At 30.7% G+C, this 15,078-nt stretch overlaps 1 protein-coding gene across 2 annotated transcripts in view; it reads left to right on the forward strand.

Moving 5' to 3' along the window:
* LOC124369999 (talin-2) overlaps positions 1-15,078 on the forward strand; it is a 142,469-nt gene that overhangs the window by 115,201 nt on the left and 12,190 nt on the right. Inside the window, exons 38-41 of one of the 2 annotated variants that reach the window (XM_046828261.1) lie at positions 10,964-11,080; positions 12,711-12,896; positions 14,120-14,333; positions 14,662-14,789. In XM_046828261.1, the coding sequence (XP_046684217.1) occupies positions 10,964-11,080; positions 12,711-12,896; positions 14,120-14,333; positions 14,662-14,789 (645 nt within the window). Of the gene's footprint in view, positions 1-2,968; positions 6,856-10,963; positions 11,081-12,710; positions 12,897-14,119; positions 14,334-14,661; positions 14,790-15,078 lie in introns of those variants that run through there. The other variant, XM_046828262.1, reaches the window with a different exon arrangement.

Below are 15,078 nucleotides of genomic sequence, written 5' to 3' on the forward strand. Positions count from 1 at the left end.
GAATGTATCTTTAAATGTAAATAATAAAATTTTAATGTGTTAATATTTTATTTCAAGATGTCTGTTACGTTACGGATAGCCCTGTTGTATGATACAGTTAAGTTAATATCACAGAATGTAACAACAGTGGTATCAAAAGTTCCTGAGACTATTTTTTTTCAGTAAGGATACTAATTCCTTTAACTTGCTGTAAGTAACAAAATTTCCTCTAAAATAAAAGAAATTTATATAGTGTTCTACCATGTTAATATATAGTATTTTATATAATTCACAGTGTTTATAATATAATATGTTCTTATATATCATATGATATATTCTTTGTTTGTTATTTAAAGATTTTTTTTATAAGGGAAAACGTCAATTTTTTGGTGCTTCTCGTGATTGTAAAGACTATTATTTTCAAAATGAATACAGTAAAATAGTGATATGATATGATAAACTAAAATTTATCACGATTACCGTTTGATATAAATCACTGCTCCTATAACCTTTTACTATATATTAACAACATGTAAAACTAGTCCACGAACTTTGTGATACCACTTTGGGATAGGAACATTTACACTTTTGACATTGTGTAATTTATTGTATTATGTGCAATTACTATTTTGCAAAACATTGCTGAATACATTTATACAGTGTGGGTGAAACGTACAGGAATTCATTGTTCTCACAAATCTACCTTTTGTGAGTTATGCATTTTGGATAGTTTTTATTCATTATAGACACAATTTCATTATAAATTTGAGGACCATTTTAAGTTGTTATAAGTGCGAGTCAGTTATATTCAGGGCGTGCGTTTTTACTGTTTTTATCTAGTTATATGCCTTAGGTGAATCAAAACTGTTGATTTTCAGAATCAAATAAAAAATTATGATTCTGAATTCAAAATCGTAATTTTCTTAGTAATTTAAATATTTTAATTAAACTATCAGTGTACGTCTTTCTGGTATTTATAAATATTAAACAACTGCATTTCAAACTCAAATAATAATATTAATAGGTAAATGAATAGGTATAGGTATTAAAAATAGAGTATTAAATGCTGAAAAATTCACAGAAAATTTTGGGGGTGTAGATAAATACTGTATGGCAAACAGATTGAGGAATCTGAAATTTAAGAATTGTCTTCATGCTAATTTCAGATCATAAGCCTTTGACAAGTGTCTTCATTGTTGCATGAAAACCAGGAGTATTTTTATCTGAGAAATATATTTTTTGAAAGTACATTTGAAGAACAGTAACTATTAAAAATTATATTTGAATTGGAGAAAAATTAAAAACGTTAAGAGAACCTGTTCTTTTTTAAGAAATCTTCGTTATATAAAAGGTTCGATAAGCTGTTACTATTTTGCAAAAATATTTCACACACAGGTATGGTATGACTAATATTCACTTTACAATTTTTATAGAATACACACTTAGCTTCTTATTTCATTATATTTTTTTTATATCTCAACACTACAAATACTCTCAATTAATACAATGTACAAGTATAGTTTTTAAGAAACCTGAAGAATATGTTGAAAGGTTTCCCAATTTAATGTATTGAATATGTTTATATACGCAACACTTTTTTGCGTGTTCAACAGTCTGACAGTCATCCAACAAAACTTGATGTAAATCTGGATTTCTTTGATGCCGTAATTATCAAGCTATAATATTCTTCCACACCGACAGCGTCACCTATGTACACATTCTGGAAATAATAGTTTTATCTCTTAAGCTTAAATGACTCCGGGTGTTAGTAACCTGGTTAGGAAAGTTGTATCTATTGCATGGAGGCAGAGCAAGTTTTGCGTGACTAACCCTGTAGCGGTGGCACTAACTGCAGTCCGGCCGATCATGACTAGGGCTCCTCTCTTTGCATCTGTCATCCTTCCGTTTCTCTTTGTTCTCCACCTGTTTCAGCTTTTTATTGTGTTTCATTCATTACTAAATGCTGTACCCGTCATTGTGTACTGAGTATGTCTTAATCAGTTTGTTTGTTTTAAATTGATAAAGCCAATTTGTGACATCTTGTCTAGCTGAGTAGACTGTATAAACTGTATTCGGAAAAACAATGCTCATACTTTTCAATTTTATTTCAAATTGTAAAAACACTCTAATAGTGCATGTGAACAAATTAACACTATGAATGGGTAAATTTTAATTAGTAAATTCAGTTTTTACTTTCCCTTCTTTGAGCATTGCTTGGCAAAGTAAATGTCTTAATCCCTCTTCTAGTTTATGGAAAAATTATAAACCTATTTATTTATAAAGTAGCATTATAATTTGAGTTTGTGTAACTTACTGTACAAATTGCGCAACCCCTATCTCTAGTCTTAACCTCAATTTTATTTTTGAAATTTTACCACCATTAAAAACAAGTGATATTTTAATGTTTTCATTACAAAATTGTGTAAAAAAGTGTTTTAATATTGCCCTATTCTTGTGGATGTACTTTTTTATTTTCAATTCAAAATATATGGCCATTTTTACATAAATTACAAAAATCCGTTATAATTTTGTTGCAAATCTATTTTATCATTCTCAGAATACATTTATTTTTTAAAATTAATAAATACAAACTCAAGTTTGTCACTGCAAAATTCCTATTTCTTGTATTTAGTTTCATTTTTCATTATGAGTTTTATTTTAAGCTCCTCTCCAAAATTATTTATCCAGAAGTTACACATCACAAATATGAATATTCAATTGAATAAAATACATCAGTTTGAAATAAAATTTGTGGTATTTACAAAACTAGTATGTTTGTAAAAGTAATGTTATCCAGTTATTCTTGGAATCATTCAGTCTGGTTAATTTGTTTCAACAATATGCATTTTATGAATTAAAAATCTTTCCCAGTAAAGTAAAAAAGAAAAAAGCATATTTGTGTGAATGAAAGTCATTAACTATATTGAAGAGGTTTGTGTGTGCGTGAGGTGTTGCGCTTACAACATTCTCATCTGGTTCTCTCTGGTAGGGTCATGATTGGTCGGCTGCTATTCACCGAGAAGAAGACCTCATTCGTCTCTTAGTCTTCCAGAACTTAGATCGACTTGCACATGCTACAAACGATATTCCCACCATCTAGCAGCGCTTATCACTAATTTTTATTTTCATTCTATATATTGTTTTAGGAAATTAATATATTTTATGTTATTTTATCAGTATTTTTTATTAATTTTTATTTATAATAAGTATTTGTTGAATGAAAAGTTTTGATGAAACACTTTAATTGCACTGCTTGATTGTTAATCGTTAACCACTACAGATCACAAAACATATTGCACGCTATACCTAGGGGTTCGAGAGCACATAATCTCTAATAGCGCATTCTCTTCACAGCAATTTCTAGGGTTTGAACATTTCACAGTGCAATGTGTGAGCATCTTCTCTGACCACTCTTATATCACTTGTATGAGTTTTCCTGTTGATTTATAATAGTTGATTTTTCAGTTTTTATGGCATTGTTGTCAATTTTGTTCTTATTTTGTTCTGGGTATCAGTTAAATAAGTGTGAAAAGTTTTTTTGCTCTTAAAAATTTTAAGGAGCATAGCTACTTTTTTCTCATAACTAGGCCTCATGTTCTTTCTTCATATTGCAACCTATAATGCACTAAAAATAAAAAAATGATGCAACACAGTAGCAAGTCCTGTGTTCACTCCATACAAATTTTGTCTGTGAAAAATTCCTAAATAAATTTAACCATGCCAGCATTCCAAATAATCTGACTCTCGAAACAAATTTTAATTATTTGTTTGTACATTACATTTGTCATAGTGCATTTAAAACAAATAGCATTATACATATAAAAAACAGACGTAAATAGAACGTAACAGCAACACTAGAATAACTTTGTATGATGCAAATTAATTGATTTCCGAGGTGGTTTAAAATACATTTTAGATTCCCAGATAAACTTTACCTTCCAAGCAATTCCAACAACAATTTGATTCACAAAGCAGTTAAAATAATTTGATCTGCAAAGAAGTTCATAATAAATTCAATTTGGAAAGTGATCCCTAATAAATTTTATCTACAAGATAACATTTTCTCCTACACTCTTAGTCATATATAATGCACTGTCTACTCATGAACTGTAATATGTCCATCTTGCTGTTGATTCATAAATGTAACTTTTTAACTATGTTTTATAAAAAATCTTAAGGTTATGACAGAAAAAGCATATATTAAATATTACTATTGTGTAAATACTGAAATGTTAGTTACTCCCATTGATATTTAATTTCGATATTAGTAAATGAGTCAATTTCAAAAGAGACAAGCCTGTGAAACTCATTGTAAAGGGCAACTTTATCTACCCTGAGTCCTTCATATTTGAAATGTCTTAATATGAAGTGCATTTTCAAGTCAAAACTTTTCAGTCTCTTAGTAGTTAGAGATGCATATTTTATACCTTATCGACTATTATTAATTGCTTCAAGTATTGATATGTGCAGCTATTTTACTATATATTCTTATGTAGAATAAATGCTAGAGCTAAGTTGACAAATATAGTTGTTAATGAAAATATGAAGGTAATTTTATTATTTTAGGTATGATAGTTAATAAAAAGCTCTCTTGAAACAGAATATTTTGCGGGCCTATCCGAAGATAATGAGTGCTTTCAATAACTCTTGTGCCAAAACCCCACATAGCTTCTCACCATGAAGGACTTTTAATGATTACAAAAAACATGTCGTTAATGGAATGTAATTGCTGGCATAAACACCTAAATTTGGCAACTAACTTGTCTTTTGCTTCACGATAAGTCCTTTGAAACTTATAAGCCTCCTATATGTTTAACATTAAATCTGCATCTAGGATATTATTGATTATTTTATTGTAATAGTAGTTTTTCCTACTCTTGTATAAAATAATATATATTGCGTAAAATAATTTTCTTGTTTTCGTTTGGTTTAGCACTTTTTAATTTTTCTGAAGCCTTATTTTTTATAATTGCTGAAAACAAGTAAATAACCATAAGAGAAGTATAATAATTGTAAGTCATTAAAAATGAATATTGTATTAATTATTTTGGCAATTTTTTACTTGTTTCATGACATATAGTGAAATTCATACCATATAATTATTTTAACATACACCTAAATTATAATTATTATGTAATTTAACTTCTTTTAATGAATCTAAACACGCAAATTTCATGTCAAATTGTCTAATTTAGAAATTTATTTGGACATTGTTAGTCCTCTGATGGAAATGATAGTCTTCCGGCTGAACACTGCTCAACTCTTAGCAAGGGAAATTCATATTTCCTAGAAAGATTATCACTTGTAAACAACTGACCCATTTCAATTCTTCTAGTTTGGGCAAAAACTTTGGAAAAACTTTTCAGATGAGCTCTCTAAACGCAATGGGACACAAAAACTCAACAAATGTTGTTTATGAGTACAATAGTGATTCTTATTGAGATGGTCATGGAACCAATAAAAAGTTGAAAGGGCAAACATAAGCTTCTCCATCATATATTTCAAAACCTTGAGTATGTCAAAGTACAACTGCAGCTCATGAATTATAACTCTTAAGTCTTTTGTTGGATTATAGATGAATTAATTAACAACATATAAGTCTTGCTTTAAAATTTTAACTGTAATTTATCTAGCAGTATTAACATATCCATGACAATATGTATTTATCCAGATTTTTCTGAAATTTTGTATTTTTGTTACTATACATTTTTTTCAATAGTAATATTTTGTAGTATGTTTCTATATATTTAATAGTTGAGATGGATTTAAATACTATAAAAACAGTCTTCTTGGTTTTATTGAGTGTAAACTTAGATATTCTATAATCTTATCTAGTCCATTTCTGTATTATCAGTGCAAGTGCTCTAAATGTAGAGCTATATATTTTTTGTGCACATATATTTCTTTTTTATCAAGGGACAGTTTTAATTAAGTGTTATTGATTTTGTTATGCACCAGGAATACGATAATTCAACAAGAATTTAGACAAAGATTCATTCAACCTCAGTTCAATAATGATTTGAGGTAATCTTTATTTAAGCAGAGTGATGTCAATATTGCAATCTTGTTATCTATCAAGGGACTGCGCTCAAATTTTCAAAACGTATACACAAGATTGGATTGGTAATCTCACATATAAAAGGAACAGATTTTTCTAAGTCATTCATGTACTTTGGTTGAGCTTCAAAAACTCTATCAATAAGTTCTGTAACATCCTTGAAATAAATCATGATGAGATTGATAAATCGGATACCATGATCGAAAATACCATAAATCGAATGATAAGATTCTATTATCTTGTAAATTTTAAATTATTCAGCACATCATGAATGAAAGTGAAAGTGCAGTAGTAATATGACTTCTCAATGAACTAGTAAAACTTTTAGTCTGTTTTTTTTTTTGTCTAAAATTATAGTTACGGTAAGCCTGGTGTTGTTTCTGTTTCTGTTGGCCATGACTCAATTCCAGTCCAGGAAAATGCTGCCAACTGAATGTGGAATGGCCAACATGAAGAGGATAAATACCAGCAGTTTTAGTACAACACATCCGTACACATTTATATAAAAATATATGAAGCAGCTTTTACATGTTTTATCTTAACCATTCCAAATCTTTCATTGATTGATGATAGTAATTTGGATATGTAGGCTTTTCCACTGATAGTTATACTGTATATTGTATTATCGTATGGAACTATTTCAGTCATTTATAATATTTAGATCGTAAGCTGTTGCTAGTAGCCTATTCCTCCAAGTAGGTTTCTATTTTTACTATACAAAAACTGCATCTCTAACTGCTAATTTTGTTTAGTTTTAAAACCAAAGCCAGTATTTATTATTTATGTATTTTATTAGCCAATAAAATATTATTCTTTCACTATGTAATCAGTTGATTTTCACCATCTGTATCAGAAATTAGCGGAGTAATCCGAATTATTGTAGAGATAATAGCGTGTTCAGACATGTAGGAATCAATAAATGTATTGGTTTTTCCAAGAACAGCTTGGACCTCACGATCCGGTTATCAGTCTTGTAAAATGTTGTAATATATAATTTTAGAGAAAACAATTGATGGGATTTATGTCTTGTCCACTCTCCGTAAGACATTATATACAGATTTAAATTTCAGGAGAGGCACAAGCCTCTAGGCAATGTTCTATGCCTCTGATGCAAAAGAAAGAAGAGAAAAACAAAGGCCTTCCTCTAGAAGTGTTTGAAAATTAAGGTCTTAAATATCAACTCTTTGTTTTTATTGTACCAAAATTCTGTAATAGAGCAGTCTAGTATAAAGTGTATTGACATATAAACAACACTGACAATGCAACCACAGTTAAGATATCGTGGTAATTGAGTAATTGGTTCATACAATGTGAAAAATATAAGGCATGAAATAAAAATTTGGATCATCAATTTTGGAAGAGGAGTCTGGCTAGAAAATTGCTAAAATGTTATTGATAGAGTGTATCAACGATTGCAGCAAAGTTGGAGTACGTTTAGTACACTCGGTCCTCTATTAACATAAGTTGAAATTGGTTCGTGATTTGATATTTTATCATAAAAAAGTATACCCTTCAGAAAGAACAAAAATTCAACGGTTCTCTGAAAACCCAGAACAGAACCTCTTAAATATCACATCAATATTGTGTTGATTATTTTTATCACATACACAAGCTTCTTGAGTGGTCAAAGCAGGTTAAAGATAGCCTTGAATTCAGAAAAATGTCTGATTTGTGGACTGGATCATTCGTGGATCCTTTACTTTGACAATGGTATAGCTTTCAATGTTTTGTTTTCTGTACATTTACGGAAGCACCACATACCTGCCGTTTACCCCCTTGTTTTTTTTATTTCTTTTCTTATTCCCTATGGACAAGACAACACTAAAGAAACATGTTTTAAGTCTACATAACACATTCAGTGCTGGGGATACATCCTAGACATTATGGTGGCAGTACATGAAATTGACATCAATGGATTCGTTAAGTAATAAAAGCGGAAGCAATAAAGATAAACCTTAAAATATCTGATATTGTTTCCAGGATACATATATATTTTACCAATGAATGCTGTTATATATTAGACAAATCTGAAAGAAGATAAACAATTAATCCTTAGGTATGGCTAGCAATTGTGTACAAGGTCTTGACCTTGACTTATTGAAATATTCAATGGGATGCAGGGAGAAGTTTCTTTAAACTAATTATTTTGTTTGGTTTTCATCTATCGATACAGAGTTGCATAGCAACTCGGCTGTTTATTTGTGTCAATTCATAAAATGTAGTTATTAATTCCAATCCATAATATTTCATTAGAAAATGAAAGTATAAAAACATGAACCACAATTCTACTGGTTTAGTTTATTTCAGCTTGGAAGTGTGGAGTGATGGATGCTCTAAAATATGAATAAATAGCTAAGAAAATAAATAATCTAAATGGTAATAAATGATGAACTATCCAGATGATAAATAAATGATCTATCCATGTTGTTGATCTCTACGATTGATGCTACCTCGATGACAATTAACTTTGAGGTGCAATCAAAAGAAAGATGTGCCAGTTACCTGGTACTGTTGTGTATAATTGTAAGTCCCGCAAAAATGGTCCAATTATCATAAAAGTTTAAAAGCATATTCTTCTGTAAATTGATTGTAAAACTATGGTATACTGTATTACTGATTAAGTCAGTTTATACTAGTTTTTCATGTGTTTCTTTTTAACTAAACATTATGAACTTTGGATAACATGTTCAAAAAATGTGTACGTTATGATTTATACAGTACGTTATGATGGACAAAGTATAAGCTACATAATGAGCGCAAATGTGATTGTTCAGTAAAACCACATAAATAAAAGCAAATAATATAAAATTAAGTAAATAATATTGCTTCTGCCCGATTGGAGCTAGAAGACAAAGGTAGTTAGTTGATAGTTCTGCTATTTAACAGATATTTGGTAAAGTAAATTACTGGTAATTTTTCTGTAAGATACTTAGCAGCAATATATATATATATATATATATATATATATATATATATATATATATATATATATATGATCACTTGCTCTGCCTGTTGGTACATACTGACATTAATTATAGCTCATGGCTGGAATCAATACAACCTCGAATGTAACAATTGTATAGTTCTTTGTCAATAATCAAAAGTAAAATTAAAGTTGACAATTTTACTGGATTGTCAGAACACAAATTTACCTTTATTTTTATTTACACCTATATTATTCTACAAAATTTTGTGTTTTGTATTAAAATATTAAATTGTATTTTAATTTGAACTTTGACTATTTCAAGAAGACGGTTATTACTTTTTGGTGGACATGAAAATTAACTGTAAAGAAAGAGATGTACAGTGGGCTATGGCAGCTAGTGAAGAAAACATCAATCATAAATGCATTCTATCATTATAATATTTTAGAATAAGTATTATTTTAAAGGAAACAAGATTTTTCCGGACATTTTCCATTGTCCAGTGATACTAAAAATCAGTAACTCTATGTTTTGAGATCGGTAATCTGATCTCTTCTTCAGGTAAATAATAACTAACCTAACAAATAATTACAAACTAGGTTAAAATAAACAAATCATAGCAGAGTGTGTTGTGACACGCCTATGTTAGGAATCACAACCACCATGTTGTGTCTAAACTTCACTAAGTCTAAAACATGCACTTAATAAAAACTAAACACAACACTGATTATTAAAACTAAACTACAGAATACAGGTCACAATAGGTCTGCATTCACCGACCAACCACCTACGACTGACTGTATCATAACCTTAAAAATGTACAAGGTTTTCCTGAATTATACTGATAAACTTGTAAACTATTTACCAAGTAATAATTATAATAAGAAATAAATTGCAATGGCCAATTGTTTTCAAGTACTCAGTTTCTGTTTATGCCTCATTATTGTATAAAATATGTTTTCTTAAAAAAATATTAAGTTTTATTGAAAATCTGTTGAATTACAGTTGTGTATAAAATGCAACATTTATATGTAAAGCTGATTATTGAGGAAAAGCAGTTATAAAGGTCTTTGGCTTTCTACAAAATATGTTTAATGGTTACTTAATTTTATCCTTACCTGTTTTTTATTTCATCTGAAATAAAATTTTAAATCTTAGATGGGTTTTAATTTTGAGTAAATTGATAAAATACTAAATTAAAATATAAAAATAAAATAAAGTATTGAAAAATACATATTTTTAATTAAGTGGTACTATGTCAGTATTTTAGTGTGAAGCAGCTTTTATCAATTTTAAAAATAGTATTTAATTAAATTCAGAGAAGTCTTAAGGTGAAATTAAAGCTTTTCTCATTTTAGTATGTTGCATTTTTAAATATTTATAATATAAAGGATATGTTTAAATATTTAGTAATATTTGGATTATTATTTAATTTTAGATCCCCCAAACAATTCCTTGCTTAATTTTTCCCCTTTTTAAACTACCAGACCTTGACGCCCCTTACATAATTTTGAATTTAGATAATGAAGTACAAGGTCGACTAATTGTAAACAGGTTAATTATTTACAACCTATGGGTTTATTCATCACAGACATAGACAATTTTTTGGATAATAGAACTTTTATTTATTCTTACCCAATTTAAATTAATTTTAACTTGGTTTATCTTAATATAACAATCATTATTTTTTTATTCAATATAAATTATAGAGAGTTGTTATAAATACAGAGTCATTAAGTTAGTTTTTAAAACCAAATAACGTAATAACAAGTTTTTAAACCCCTTATGGTTTTTACTTGTAACCAAAGCTATTGATTGCTTATTATTTATTCATTAGCTACCTGTAATGGGATACATACCAAAAGTGTTAATTATGATCTCACATAACAAAATCTGGACTTTAAAATGGACAGTTAAAAAAAATCTAACTGCAAAATCAAATTCAATATCAACCTCTTATCCTAAATATACTTAATATGCCTAATTATCACAAATGTTTCAGGTGATGGTAACCAATGTAACATCCCTGCTGAAGACCGTCAAGGCAGTCGAAGATGAGCACACACGAGGTACCAGGGCACTGGAAGCTACCATCGAAGCTATCGCCCAAGAAATAAGAGTAAGTAGGTCACTTATAAATTTGTTGTCGTATTGTTAATAAATTGTTTTAAGGCTTATTATGAAATTGTTGAAATGAATAAAGAGACTTAATTATTATCTAATAAACAACAAAATAAGTTAAATTTGTCCATATATTTTAGAAAGTATATGAGGCTCTAAAATTACTTTGATCGTCCCTCGGAAGCTTGCCAAGGCACGCTGTCTATCATAATTCTCAATAGTTACTGGTCTTTTTTGTCATAATATTCCAGTAAAGCTTTGGTGGGGCTCCATAAGGACACATCTAGCTTTGTCTATAACTAATCAATAGAACCCAACAATAAAAACTGATAGTCACTTTCATTTAGGCAATCTATCAGCAGTCCAAGAGTCCATCCAGGAATGTTAGGTAACTAATCAATGCATCAACAAAGCTGGTATATGCCTATGACTATAAAGCATGTGAAAGTGAGCACACAGACGGGCCAGCATAAGAATAAGAATACGTTCATTGTCATAGACCTGTACACGAGCATTGACACAAGTCATGTATCAAATATAAAAACTAGCATAAGTCCAGACAAGGAAAATTTGGTACCCAAAACATGAAGTTGCCAAAACAGACACGCCACAATTTAACTCTGATTGAGAGTTAACACAATTTAACTCATACATGCTAAGGACCCAAATGTGAAATGACTTCCTGAATGTTATACTATGGGTCAATCTTCGTAAGTCTTAGTTCAGTTTTGTACATGGTATTTTATTGTATTGAACTTTGTTCTGGGCTCTGAGGAATATGATATTTAATTTAAAATGCATCCTCAAGAAAAACGCTTCATGCCACTGGGTCTGATACTCAAGATTGTCGTCATTGAGACATCTCTAACCTACTTAAGCCTTTCATGGTTTTTGACATAATATTAAGATCACAGCGATTGCGTAAAAGCGTGCTACTGACGTAACATTACGCATTGTTGTATTGTTCCTGCTTTATTCTGTTGTCTGCTGTAATACTGCTCAAGGAGCATTTCTATGACAACCTTACGTCATGCAAGTTGTTCTGGTGTCTTAATATATATCAGCATTTACTTGATCCTCTGTCATGAGTGTTTGTACCCTGATGAGTTCACTGTAGTCACACAGTGCAAACAGCTACCCTGGAGTATTTTATGGTTTTATTTCTAGTGTTTATTGTACCATGGAAATATAAAATGCACAAATAGACGATTTGCTTTGTTTACCTGATGATTAAACGAACATGGATAGTGAAAATTATTTAGTATGAAATATATCAAAAATTGGAAAAGGACGCTAAAATTAATTTTTTTTGTCTAAAAACTCTACAAACTTGTCTCTGAAATAAAAACAGCAAACAAAAATAATTCAGCACATAGTTTAAGGTACAAACGTAAAACCGTTAAGCGGGTTAAGTTCTCATAAACTATAAACATAAGAAAATATTTAGATTTCCTGTATTTTAAAAGTTAACCAGGAATGTAGATGTCTACTTCATTTTTCCATAAGAAACTTAGTCCTTCCTCAAGATCAACACTATTTTAAGGTCACCGCCATATTGAATTTTCGAAATAAAACCATACTTTATTATGTACTAATAGTTGTATCTAAGAAGTTCTGATTCATTACAGGCACTACACAGTGTGGAAGTGAGCCGCAGTTTGTCCACCCCTGAGGAGCTGGTTCGCTGTACCAAACCTATCACTCTGGCAACAGCCAAGGCGGTAGCGGCTGGCAACAGTTGCAAGCAAGAGGATATCATAGTGGCGGCCAACATGGGTCGCAAGGCTGTCTCGGACATGCTGACAATATGCAAGGTCAGTGTGATGGGGATTAGATCATAGATACAAATTGCAAGAAGTAGGATATAATAGTGGCGGCCAACATGGGTCGCAAGGCTGTCTCGGACATGCTGACAATATGCAAGGTCAGTGTGTGGGGATTAGACCATAAATACAAATTGCAAGAAGTAGGATATCATATGGCTGCCAACATGGGTCGCACCTTGGTGAAAAAACTATGTTTCTCCATATTCAGTATAATCAAGATCTGCTAGAGAGTTTAGAGTTAGAGTTACTCATCCATAAATTTTAGTAGTATAGGAAAAGTATTGTACAAATTAAGTATTGGTAAAAAATATGTAATTTTGATTTTCTGTGAACAATACTTGTTCAAAGTTATGACACATTGAATTTTAAGTTTAAGATAGTAGAAAGCAATCTATGATATTGTGTTCCAACCATATAGATTACCTGACTGATTTTCAGTAAATTTAGTACGTAGGTATCTAGAGGAAACCCTATCATTTTTAATATTTTTAAAATTGTAGTTTCTTAACACTATACTGTATGTTGTAGTTTTGTATTTAAATAATGTGTTTTGTATACAAGGGCACAAAATTAAAACCTGTACTAGGTATTACGATTAAAGTTTAGCAATTTGCAGTTCATTAAATAGTTAATTGTATATGTTAGCTGAACAACTCTCTCGTGAAAATATTTTTTTTAAATTTCTATAACGAAAGGGGATACAAATTACTTTTTTTGAACTCACAGTGCAAAATACAATGTATGTATGCTAATAGCCAGCTGTACTGGTGGCCATCTTGATTTTAGCCACATAAGAACAACGTGGAACCTCTTTTATGCCTATATTTTTAGAGGTAGAAGTATGGAAAATGATTTATTTTAAAGATAAAATGAATACACATCCAATCACTTTTTAGATTTATCAGTATAGTTATTGATTTTTTCTGAATTTTTTTACTTTATCATTTAAATACTAAAAAATTGTACACTTTACAAGAAAAGTGAAAAAGCGTTTGCATGCGTAATCATTATATTTTAAAATGAGGCTCGTCTTATAATTCTACTACGCAAATTTAAGTCTTAACTTGTTTAACATTGGGGGTTTGACATTGTTGTCATGAGGTAAATATTTGTGCCTTATTTATTCTTCATAACTATGGAGAATTGTAACCAAACAGATTATAACTGTAACACTGTAGCTAATTCTTACACTGGAATATTGGAATGTGCAGGGCAATGCCAACAACGCAGAAGGAGAAGAGCTGCGGCGGCGCACCCTGCAGGCAGGCCAGGACGTAGCAATGGAGTATCGTGAACTGCTACAAGCCGTATTACACAGCCTCAGCCGGCCTGGGGCCACTGACGCCAAGCAAGGCCTTCCACCAATCTCACGCCGGATCGCACAGTGTGTCACCGAACTGGTTGCTGTTGCTGAACTCCTCAAAGGTAAAATACAATTGCAATGGCTCTTTGTGCCAATATTAATTACTGGTTTACTGGTTGATTATCTGGCAGTGAAATGAGATTGAAAATAAAGTCACTGACAAATAATTCCTTAAGACTTATTTGATGATACAACAACGAGATAGATGCCACTTTTGCCAAAATCATGAGGTTTCTTTTTGCCCAATTTAAAATTTCAACACTGCCTTACTATATATGTATATATATCAAAATGTTTACTGTCAGAGCTTTATACGTCAAAGATTTTCAGACTTTAGCCTGAAACACTAGAATTGAGAGCGAGTCCATAACTTGAGCCTCTGTTGTTTAGGGACGGACTGGGTAGACCCCGATGACCCGACAGTGATTGCCGAGAATGAGCTGCTTGGGGCTGCGGCTTCCATCGACGCAGCGGCCAAGAAACTCGCCAGCCTCCGACCCCGCAAATCTGTTACCCAAGTGAGTTGCACCTGCATTTACACAATAAAGCCTTTAATAGCTTAACCATAAGAAGTTGAATCATAACTGTTGGACAATGTTAATGTGCCATTAGCTGCAATTTCTTTAATAGGTTCGTATGTATTTCTTGTTCCTTCTTTTATACTGAAGAACTATATATAGTTCAGTAGAAACTCTATTATATAGTTAGGTATGGTAGTTAGTATCAGAAACAATTTGTTTACGGAAATATTTTCATTAGGAGAAAACCAAACAATCAAGTCTTACTTAGTTAGTCAAGTTTATACTG

The sequence above is a fragment of the Homalodisca vitripennis genome, chromosome X (genome assembly GCF_021130785.1).
Source record: "Homalodisca vitripennis isolate AUS2020 chromosome X, UT_GWSS_2.1, whole genome shotgun sequence".
NCBI lineage: Eukaryota > Metazoa > Arthropoda > Insecta > Hemiptera > Cicadellidae > Homalodisca > Homalodisca vitripennis.